Source organism: Oxyura jamaicensis, chromosome 2 (genome assembly GCF_011077185.1).
Source record: "Oxyura jamaicensis isolate SHBP4307 breed ruddy duck chromosome 2, BPBGC_Ojam_1.0, whole genome shotgun sequence".
In the NCBI taxonomy this organism is placed as follows: Eukaryota; Metazoa; Chordata; class Aves; order Anseriformes; family Anatidae; genus Oxyura; species Oxyura jamaicensis.
In genome coordinates, this window is record NC_048894.1 from 7,709,584 (window position 1) to 7,721,700 (window position 12,117).

Here is a 12,117-nt window from a genome sequence, read left to right on the forward strand (position 1 = left end):
AGATAGCTATCACAGGAGTCAAAAGCGTTTCTTACATAAAATATGCAAGTGCACTTCACAAAAAAATTCTTTTAAAATATATTTTTAGCTTATTTTGTGAGAAATGGTAGCCTCATTTTTTCAGCAGCCTATGCCATTGCACTTGAAGCAACTGTTTGGGGGCTTACAGGTCTTGGATTCACTGGAAATTAGGGACTTAATAAATAGATAATCAAATATTTTTAAACTGAACAATTTTGAGATGCAGTTTGTGGGATTTGGTAAGTAAATGTTTTCATGGCCAGAATTTCCTTTCCACATAACCTTTCATGTTTTCTTTTGAGGATTTGTTTTGTTCTCTTGCTTCTATATTTGGTTGTATTTGGAGGAGGATGAAGGGAAAAGTTTTTGCCACCTTGTAACTATGCTTCAGCTTTTCATGTTCTTATTTTTTCTGGTTAAGAATTTTTTCACTAGTCACGTTGTCCATGTCCAGAATGTGTATAATGCACCTGAAGAAGAATATGGTAGTTGAAAGAAAATGCCACTTAACTGAGGAGCCAGGTCCATGGGAAAGATTTAACAGGATGTGAGTTCTCCTGATACAAAATGGCTGCATTTCAAAACCAGAATTTTTGCTTACAGAATATTTTATCATAAAAAATATTCTTGTCTGTAAGAGAAGTTATTAATCAGCTCTCCTCCAAAATGTTTTTCAAAGCAAAACTTCATAGTGTCACTTATACTGTGTGCTGATATTTAATAAATTGCTTTTGTTTTTCAGCCATGACAAGGCAAGATGAATTTTGTGGAAAAGGACTGTTTAATGGAGATGTGCTGTATAATTTGGATGATGAATTACTGGAAAGCCAGAGTAGTCTGTGTTGTGGTCTTTTTACTGTTCATTGCACTAATGGAGTTAAGTTATATTTACATTTTCTAATTATATTGTGTTACACACAAAAAAATATATGTAAGTATCCTCTTGCCAAACCAACCACTGAGCTCCATTCCTCTCTTAGAGAGAGAGAAAAAAAAAAAAAAAAGAGAGAGAGAGAGAGGAAAAATAACAATAAAAATAAACAACAACAACAACAACTAAGCCTGAAATAGAAAACAAAATAGATAATGAAAGCCCACTTCAATCACAAAGAGTCTCCACATGGTATGCCAGGCAAGCCTCCTGCTTTTCTTCACAGCTATGCCATGGTGTTTGCTTGTCCACCGAGTCCACAGCTTGAAGTCTTCTTCTTCCAATAGCCTTGGCCAAGATCCCTTACTCAATGACGCTTTGGGAAACTGTCTTTACAGCCCTCTTGATTTTAGGTTCAGCCAGGGAATATTCTTGCTAGAGGTTATAGTGCACAAAAAGCTGTTTGAAATTATGCTCTCCTTTGCCAGATGCAAAAGAGCTATAAGGGCAAGTAATCAGATCCCAGTACATGGCACTTTTTCCCACCAGGGCCCAGGCACAAAGTCTTTTACTCTGAAGGGATGGTTCAAACTTTGGTTCTCCTCTGTGCGGTGTGGAAGGCAGGTGAGCTGCATGAGTCCTCTGGGGTAATTACAGAAAGGAGGGACAAACCATTCAATGAGGCACATTTTTTTCTCATATCTTTTTCTAGAATACCAAAGCAAGTTACAGACTGCATCACTGTATTATCTCAAAACATTATCACTTTAAAGTTGGTTATTTCTTTAAACATGCTCTATCTGCCTCAGACAACTGAGAGAACCTACAAAACTCCCACTTACCTCCTCTAAATGAGTTGCTAATAGCTGAATTTCCCGAGACTTGTTAAAGTCAGTGGATTTGGTTTATTGCTTCATATCTATGTACCTTTGTAAGAGAAGAATGGTATAACTTATAACTTTTTTTTTTTTTTTTTTTTTTTTTTTTTTTTTTTGAGACTTCCAGGGCTTGTTCTTTGCTGCTTTCCAGGCATTTATTTCAATTACCTCTGTTTTCTTACTTAGCTGTTTCCCCACATTTAAATGACTGTGTCTAGATTATACACCACAGGATGCATTAGAACGTAAATTGAGAAAATGTGTTCATTTATGATGTCCAATAAAATAGAGCTTACAACCATATCTTTTAATGAAAAAGATGTCCAAGGCAGGTTTAAACTTTGGTGCTACTTCCCCAAAGCTAGCAACCTAATCTGATGGCTAAAAACAAACAAACAAACAACAACAAAAACAACAACAACAACAACAAAAGCAATCAGATCCTTTACTGTCTTTCTAAATAGTTTGGGTATTCAGAGACAAATTGACATTATTCTAATGTCATATGTTATTGGAAAGAAGTCAGTGCCCTGTTTGCTCCAGCATTTTAGAAACATGATAAAAAGTAGTCCATGCCCTAAAGAGTTCACACCTTCATAAACTCAAATAATGCAAGTTAAGTGATTGGCCCAACAGATTAAGTAAATCCTTGACTTTGGTGACCTCCATAACACCAGCCTGGCAACTGGTGCACACCAATACACAATACAGATTACTTGTAGACATGATATCCACTGTTCAAAAGGCTTTACATACCTCAGGTCAAAGAAATGAGAATTTGAGCCTTTCTCACCACTTAAACCTAGGAAGAATAAACAGTATGTTACAATGCCTATGTTGCAAGATGTGGTCATCCCCTGTACTGAAAATCCATTGAAAGTCCATTGAAAAGTGAAGAAAAAATTATCTGCGGGTGTTGTAGGAACATCATCTGACAGTAAGAAGCATTTTCATCACCTTCAAAGAGAGAACTAAAAGTGAATTGACAGGCTTATATCAACCTCTCATCATATAAAAGGAGTAAAGCAATTAAATGTAGTCTTATTTTGTTGAAATATTTTTGTCAGGCACAGGGTGTTCTGAGGTGATACAGAAAATTAGCAAAGAAATTTAATCATCCGTATCACAATGAAAGAAAAAAAAATTGGCTCTTTAATCAAAACATAGACCCACATGATCTGAAATTAGAATGTTTCAGTATGTCTTCCAGGCTAGAAAGTCTAGCTCAAAATTAATGGGAGTTGGCAAGCATTAAATTATCTACCTAAAAGAACCCATACAGTTTCATGAAAGAAACAGAAATACACTGATATTCACAAAATAAAAATTATCTGCAGGACTACAGTACAGAAATAGTGTCTTTCCTAACATATAGCAGAGGCAGAATGCCTTTTGAGCAATATACTCTCACTGGGGCATTCATTAAAAAGAATGTTCATTCTTGGGTGGAGTGGGAACTGTACTATTTTTTTACCAATAGTGATCTTGACTTACAGTGTTGTTGCACATTGAAGGAAACTTTATGGCTAGACCCTAGCCATAGCTGTAGGATTGAACAGTTGGGCTTTTGTTTGTTTTAATGGGATGAGCTTGCTTGGGTCTTAAAGCTTGGCATTTTCTTGGCAATATATGTGAGATTCTACTTGTGGTTTTGATATCTTTCCAATTTGGCTGGAATCACTGTCAGGAGTGAATACTTGAGTGAAGGGGACTTTGATGCTTTTTGCTTCCTCAAAGTACCTGTCATTAAAAAAAGTAACTGCCAGAATGGCATTGACTTAAAAATATTTTAGAGAATGAAATCCAGTGCATAACAAAATTTCAATGTTTAACACAAGTCTGTCAATATTTTCATTTCAGTGTTAATGAAAAAACGCGTATGTTGCTTTAACATACCATGTTTTACTTATCCTTTTATTAATTTAGTATGTGTTTTTTAAAACTCTGAAGCACCCACTTATCTGGAAGAAGCAAGTGGCACAAGATACTCTTAATTTAGGAAAGACACTGTGATCTGTTGTTTATACACTAGATTTGGTGAAGTCCAAATGTCAATCCAAAATATGTTTAATAGTGAGAATACTTGCTTAAAGATATTAACGTGGTGTGTGTCATTTTACTACAGAAGATGTAGTTTTTAAAGTTTTAAAAATTCTAGCTGTGTTTACCCAGAAATGGTACCTACCTGAAAAGCAAGGTCTCAGAATGCTTCATATTAGTGTTTTCCTGTTGTCACTAGCGTGTCTAATGATTTTGACCAGATTTTCCTACCATTCCCACATATTTAAATTTCATAGGCCATTCCATTTTGCATAAGATGTATTCTGCCAATGCATTTCCTCTGACTCTGAATCCCTTGGCAACTTCAACAATCAATTTCATTCATGAAAAAGTAATTATTTGAATACTGCATATTTTTAGCTTTTATTCATGGGGCTTAGAAGCTGGAAGTGTGAAGAAACAGACGATTCAAAGGGGAATCTGTAGGTTTTTTGAGCAATCCTCTGGCTCCTACTGTCCTAGCCTGCAGCTGTCTATGTTGCCTCACACCCAAGCTGTGTAATGGAGCGTATACACTGCCTGTCTTAGCAAGTAAACTTACATGCTCCTTATGGGCACGTACTTCCATATGGGCTCATCTAAGCCTCACTTCCTATATTCTGTATGAGTGCTGTAAGTGTACTTTAAGTGTCTGAGGCATTTAGAAGTTAAACGCCAGAGCATAGCATTTGGTTCAAAATTTGAAAAACAGACACAAATGCTTCTATCTAATAAAGCAGAAACACAGGACATGTAGGCCGGGAGCTCTATACACCCATTAGTGTTACGGATCTCAATATGAGATCTGTCATCAGATTATACTTTTATGAAGCACACTGAGAGTGGCTAGGCTAGTTGAGGTGGCAGCATAACACGAAGGCAGAGCCCTATGTGAGCCTGTAAGCTCTGTGGTTTTTCATGGACTACATGAAAACACACTGTACCAATGTTATGGTCTATTTGCAGCTGAATAATTCACTTGCAGGTAATGGGGAATTGACTGCATTCCAGGTAGCTGTCTAGAGGTGATGTGTCTCAAGACAAGTCCCTGGTGAATCTAATAAATTACCATGTTTTCTAAGAGCTAGATGTCAAAGCACATACATGGCCATTTAGTGTCTGAATAGTGTCAGAAAAAATCTGCTGTGTTGAGCCCCCCCCCAGTTTCACCCAGGATGGAGTAGGTACATGGCAAATAAACTGTCCAGTTGCACCTTAGGGAAAACACATTCCTATTGCTTTAACAGAAACATGCTGGTAAGTCTTTTCTCAAAGGCAACAGTTTTCTGCTATGGGGTTGTGAATTCCCTGGGCATGTAACGTTGCTTAGTCCGCTGTCTCACTGACTGAGGTTGTGCCTATGCAGGGGGATGAGAAATAAATGGGCAGGCTAGCAGAGAAATAAGGTGGAGAATATGAAGAGGGGGGGAGAATGTCCTTACATGGTGACAATGTTGGCAGTACCTTCACCAAAATGTAGGTGTGGTTTTAAAAATAAATAAATAAACAAATCATTAATGGCCCAAAGACAAATCATTCTGAAATTCAGTGGTTCCCATCATACTCCTTATCCTCAGCATATCTGAGATAACATTATTTCCCTGATTTCAGCCTCTTCTCTCCTATTTGGGTTAACAAAGATGTCTTAACTACCCTCATGCAGTAAGAACTAGCAACTGTTAACTTTTTAACAGCAGCTGCTCTGTCATAACTCTAATTTCTTGAAGAATTAGGGATTCTCAGAAGTCAATTTTTAATTTATTTAACAGTTCATTTACTTTATCTCTCCCTCCAATGTCTTCTCTTTACTAGAATGAATTATCACTACAGTTGTCTCCATGTTTTTGTTTAAATACATGGGCAAGGTTCCAGCACAGTTTGAGTAAGGGTTTTTCAGAATAGACATGTAGCATGGCTTGACATATAAAATTCTCAAAATTGGTCCACTTAGGAGAAAAAAATTGCTTGTTTATAACTTTTTTTTTTTTTTCCTATGTTGTACTACTAAATACCATTATGGAGTTTATTTACTACTACTAAAGTTATTTTATTGGCCTCCATTAAGTTTGCACAATGTAACACTCAACCATTCTATTTGGGATATCACCAATCCCACCCCTCTTGCATGCTATAACTTAATAGCAAGCAAGTACTATCGGTGATCTTTCTTTTGGTGATTATCTATTTTCCTTGGCACTAATAAGACCACATATTAGAACAGGTTACCATATGAGGCTGTGCAGTCACCATTCCTGGAAGATTTCAAGATTTGACTTGATAAAGCCCTGAGTAACCTGGGCTAACGTCAGAGATGACCCTACTTGGGAAGAAGGTGGATGTAGGGATTTCATTAGGTCCTTCCAGCCTAAATGATCCTGTGATCCTGAGTTTTTGAGTTAGATTCCTCCTCAGGGTTTCTAGGACAAAACACTAGCACATAGGTAGTAAGTCTCAATAGGAGAGGAAATGTTGTTTTTTTGAAACTCTAGATTTATTTTAGATTTAAGGCTGAGTAAGTATTTTCAAGTTCTGCAAAATATGTTCCCATGGCAAACTGGTGTGTGACAGAAAGTGCAAATCAGATCCCCCTCAATGCTCAGTTCAAACCACTTGCCCCACGAAAGGTAGATGTGGATCTCACCACAACACACTGTGAACATGGGTCTTCCAGGAAGTAAGGGAGAGGGAGTACTGGCTGGAGGTGTGATATGACTTGGTCTTAGAGAGCACAGTCTTGAAATTAGGATGGAGAGAAGCCTGATTGCACAATTGAGGCATGAGGCTTACAGGAAAGAGATGGGATTCTCACAGAAGGGTTTGACTTGGAAAAAAAAGTTGTTTGATATATTTTTAAATTACACAAATTATTTTACTGGGGGTAATAAAATGTGACCTTAAATTAGGGAGATGAAGTAAAATGCTGATATTCTCAGAACTGACTTTTAGTTCAACAGCTGTTGTATTTTTCTGTGATCTTACATACTTAAAACATTTTTCTTTTAAAATACTGAATAAATGAAAGTCAGTGCTATGCAGCCAGCTAATGCTGCGTGAGATTAATTCTTTCTTTCCATTCAGAAGGACTGTTCCCAGGCTTGTTTTGGCTAGTGAGAAGGAGAGCCAGCATCAAATGTAGTGAATGTTTTAGTTGATAAAATAAGTTCTCCCACTCTCTTATCAATATAGCTTTAAATAAAGTATTGTGAATAGGATGTAAGCATTGTAGCCTGTGTTCCCTTTCAGATAAAGGAAGTCTGCATCAGAGTACTGAAACCCACAAAGAATAAAATTTCTATAAGGCAGTTTTTTCTTTTTCTTTTTCCCCATGTATTGCATACTGTGATAGAAGTGAGAAAAACACATTTCTTCAGAAAGGCCTATAAAAATATTGGCAGATAAAGATGCCATATTGTTTTTGTCATAATACTTGAGATATAGAGAAAATTGGTGGATCAAGTATAAAAAGCCCAAGTTCACATGGTAGGTACCTTAGATACAAATGGATGGATATGTATATATAACTATATCATGCATACATATATATAATTATAAAAAGGTTTCATTTAAAATCTTGCTGTTGAGAGTCAGCTGAGTCTAGGCTGAACTTTCCCATGTTTATACAGGCAGTGACTGCTGACAAAGGAGGTACATTGGGACTAAAATGACATATGCAAAAAGTCACAAATTCTATCATTTTTTTTCTCTAATAAAACACCTGACATGGTTAAGAAACATTTTCATTTTTTATTGAAGTTTTCTGGACTAGATCTTTAGCCTTAAATTCAGAATAGCCACCAGCAAGCTTTTTAACAGTTTAAATCTTGTTACTGTCTTAGGTCATAGGGTAATTAGTTATCTTTCTACATCATTCAAAGTTAAAAATGTTCCCTACAGAAATGTGGAAGAAATTTCAGGTCATTTCTGCATTCACCATTTCACTTCCTAGGCGTGAAAAGTTGATCCTTGTTTAATGTTCAGTATTTGTTGCAGCTCTAGTGAATTTCCACTAAAATTACCTGGGGAAAATCCATGAAGAAGAAAAGCTCAATAGTAGATTGAATGCCAGATGAAAAGAAGTCCAATAGGGTTAACATATTTGAGAGATTAATGTGGTAATATCACTTGTAGCTTACCAAACTGCTTAATCGACCATTCATAGTGGAATCACCTGGCCATAGCTCAAGGTACAAGTCTGGAGCATGACTTAGTCTCACACTTCAACATCCCAGAGCAAGTCCTAGCTGTTTTGTCAGCCAAACAGAAGTGATTCAGATATGGAAAACAGCAGCCAAAATCATGTTAGGCAGAAGCCAAAGTCCTTGTGACCATGAGGGTTGCAGTTTTGGAATCATCTTTGAAAGTGACCCAAGTCCTTTCCTTAAGAGGCATTCTGTTTTCTTATATAGATGAAGTATCCTGCTGTCTGGATGGCGACTGAGTATAGCCAGTAAAAAAAAGGTCATTCAGTTTGGAGTTTTCTGATCTTATGGGTCACAGGATAATTTAGGCTTGTCTCTAGCCCAACCTCCAGCTCAGAGACAGGATGCTCCGGGCTTTATCCAGTAGGATCTTGGAAACCTCCAAGGGTAGACACTGGCCATAAAGCTTTCAGAGATAAAGTGATTACTGCCTCTTTTCTCAAAGTGTTAAATGGTTCAAAAACCTGAGAACTAAAAGTGGTAAATCAAGAATTTGTCACATAATAGATTTTGGTTTTGCTCCAACATCAGCAGTGTTATCATCTTGCACTGTGTTGCCGACATTGACTGTTGGTTCCTATTTTTTTTGAAATCTCTGGATTATGAAGATGTGAGCATTGTCTGTGGTGTTGAAGTACACTAATGTACAAATGCTGGCCAAATGAGCCCTGGATGGTGTCAAATAATAATAATAATAAAATCTCAAGAACTGGATAATGTCAAAGGTGAAACAGAATTTTGTAGTTCAACTTTAAAAAAATATGTTTTAATCAAGGCAATTGCTATGGTTATTCCAATTGCATGTAAATTTAAAAATGAAAATAGGCAAGCAAACCCAGTAGCTGCATTATCCCAAAGCTGAGGGAAAAATATCCAAAAAACTATTTCCAGAGTGCAATATACGGTAAGTAATTCTATTGGTGTATAAAGTAAAACAAGAGGCAAATGGGACTACTAACTGTGAAGTAGATAACAAATATTCTGCATTCATACATAATTAAAACACCTGAGGGTAAAATACTGAGATGCAACAGGAACTGTTTGATAAAACATAAAAATTGAAGTAAAGAAAACAAGAGAGAAAAATTCGAGAAACGTTATGAAGAACTTCCTGCTCAAGAGGCACCACGTATCAGGTGTATGGGGTTCCCAAACAAAGACAAGGAAGAAGACAACCAAAACCTGTAAGCAAAGTTTCAAGTGCAAGTGAGTGGCATTTTTGCAGTATGACAGCTCACACAGGCAGACCAGCATCACCTGCCATCGGCATTTCCCATGGGTGGCTTTGAGTCTCAGCCTGGGCAGAGGTGAGGCTACAATTCACCATAGCTAAAGCACTTTGCATGTGTTCACTTCCTCATTACCATTGCTTTCAAGACATGCTTAACATCATAGGTGAGATATTTTATATTTGAATATCTTTCAAAGAGTTGGATCATGGCTGAGAGAAAAATGGTGTGAGCACCACTATGAGATTGTGCACTTTGTCTCCTGTTCCTAATGAACGTCCATTGCCTATGAGATCAAGATGCTACAAGCTGTGAAGGACCAGAGTATGTTGCGCTACAGATGAGCACAGCAAAAGGACTCATGGAAGGGTCTGCAATTCCCCCAGTGGAAAAACAGGGAGCTTCTACTCTAGCTTTTTGCCTTGGTTAAACCATAGGTGACAAGAAGAGAGTTTCTGCCTACACCTTTTTCTTCTTGCTTTTCCTTCTCAGCTATTAAGCAAACTACTTCCTCTCTCCTTAGAGTTTCTTCTCTTCTTTGGAGTGGGCAAGACCATCCCAAAATAAATAGATGGGCATCTAATCCTGGAGATGGCTGTGATTACTCCTGGTGCATCAGTGGACAAGTGACATACATGAAATCCAGGAAGACAGAAAAAGACACATCTCTTCTGGAAGGAGTTTTTCACATGGGCAGGTTGAGGTGAAGCCTTTGGGATGTGTGGCAGGGCTGTCTCTGGAAATCCACCTACCTGCAAGGGCATCTGGAGAGGAAATCTTCCAACGGCCACTGGAGAAGAGGTTTGGCTGGTGGTAGAGAGGTTCCCCGGGCTCACAGCTGTGAAAAACCTCAGGAAAAGTGGGGATGCTGCTGGAAGGGAGCAAAAGGGTTGCCCGGGGCTGGCTGCAGGCACAGGCGTTCATTTCCCCACAGTGGGGCCGAGCTCCGGCTGCATGGAGGGGGGCACCCCGCAACCCGTATCCCACACTGGGGGTGTCCCCCAGGACTAAGCCGGGCGCTTCCCGGGGTCTCCAGGCGGGCAGGGGGCAGGGGGGTTGGGGGGGCAGCCATGGAAACTGCGGCGCGCATCCCCCGCTAACGCCCTCCGGGGGAATTCCTAATCCCCATTCTCCCTGCAGCAGCCGTGGCCTGGCAGGGGCCGCGCAGGCTCTAGCCGGTGAACAGTTAACGCCGGGAGAGGCGGCTCCTCTCCCCCCCACCCCCCCTTTCCTCTGTTCCTGTTTGGAGGGAAAAAAAAATAGAAAAAAAAAAAAGAAAAAAAAAAAAAAAAAAAAAAAAAAAAACGGGTGCCCCCCCCCCCCCCCGAGAGAGCAACGAGTCGCGCACGGCCAGGGGAAGGGACCATCGCCCCACCGCCCTTCTCCATCTCTCTCTTTTTTATTTATTTCCCCCCCCCCCCCCGGGATTTGCTAACCGTATCCCGGGGTGGCCTCTGCTCGCCGGGACCTCCCGGGCCCGGGGCGGTGGCCGGGGATGGCTGGGGCGGGGGCGAGCGGGCGGCTCCCTCCCGCGGCTCCCCAGGGCAAAAGCTGCAGCTGGGAGGGGACTGAGCCCGGCTGCACCCCCCTTTTGCAAGCTCCTGCCTCCCCTCCGGCAGGGCTTGCTTGATCTTGCATGCTTTATTTTTTTTGACAAAAGGGAAAATATATGTCGAAAGGGTGGGGAAGGAAAAAAAAAGAAAAGCAAGCAGGCAGCCTCCCCCTCTGCTGCTCGTAGTCCCCTCCACTCCACACCAAAAAGCCATCGCAAGTGCACGCCAGTTCTTCACTAAAGTGCTCCAGCCGCTGGATTAACTAACTCCCGGAGAGCAGAACACGCACGCACGCACAGAGCAAAAAAATGAAGGAAAAGGCAATGTTTCAAACCGCTAAAATGCAAGGAAACATGATGGTAAGTGGCTGCGGCTGGCGCCTCCAGTGCCTGTAAGTAAGTGCCGGGGCTCCTTGCTTGGGCTTGGCGCTGCCCGGAACCCTGACACCTCCTACGGGCCCCCCTTGGTTGCAGGGGCACCAAGGTAGGATGCTCCTGGTCCCCTCCCGAAGGATGCTCCTGGAGGTGCGGAGGCTGCGGCGCTGCCCCCGCTAGGAGGGGGCCGGGGGCGCAGCGAGGGGTGGGGGGCGCCCGGCTGGGGGTCGGTGGAGCTGGGATAGCTCCGGGCATCGCTCCCCGGTACGGGTAACTTCGCCAAGTTGGGGTGCTGGTGGGGGGCATACCTGGCGTTCCGTTGAGTATTACTAGTGCAAGCATTTGCCTCGATGCCTTTAAAAAAAAATCCTACTCGGGATGCCTTTTCAATCAGCTCCCCCTCCATTAAGGAAAGAGGAAAAAAAAAATAAGGAAAAAAAAAAAAAAAGCCAGCTGCTCTCCCGGAAGAAGCGCTGGTTGCCATCTTGTGCTGATGGAAATATGTTGGTGTGTTTTGCCCGCTGGCTTGACCCGCTGGGGATGTTTGGTGCCCCGGGGGCTGCTGATGGGATGGAGGGGTGGTGATGGGGCAATGGGATGTCTGCAGGGCGCTTTGCTGGGAGAATAACTTCCTGTGCCTGACCTGGAGCTCGCAAAGGGGTACCTGTTGGTCTCCTGTCCCCTCCCTGCTACCCAGCAAAGTGCTCGCAGCTGGCTTTTGGCCATCTTTGGAGGGGAGATGTTGGGGTGTGCTACAAGTGGTACTGTGTGTCTCTCTCATGCACTATGTCGATGTGTTCAAAAGGCAGCCAAAGTGTTCTCCATCCTTTAAGTTCTGTAGTAAAAGGCTTTACTGGCTTTTATAGGAAATGCCTCCTTCTCCAAGTCCGGTAATGTTGCTTTTTTTCCAGCAGTAGTTTTTAAGAGGAAGGTGCAATGCTATGTGACCTGT

The 12,117-nt window shown here is 41.0% G+C and overlaps 1 protein-coding gene across 2 annotated transcripts in view; it reads left to right on the forward strand.

Moving 5' to 3' along the window:
- Positions 1-12,117, forward strand: part of DPP6 (dipeptidyl peptidase like 6) — a 551,821-nt gene that overhangs the window by 46,888 nt on the left and 492,816 nt on the right. The window contains exon 1 of one of the 2 annotated variants that reach the window (XM_035317875.1): positions 10,919-11,150. The exons of the other annotated variant lie outside the window; for it this stretch is intronic. Within the exon in view, the coding sequence (XP_035173766.1) occupies positions 11,100-11,150 (51 nt within the window). The 5' untranslated portion in view covers positions 10,919-11,099. Of the gene's footprint in view, positions 1-10,918; positions 11,151-12,117 lie in introns of those variants that run through there. 2 annotated transcript variants of the gene reach the window in all.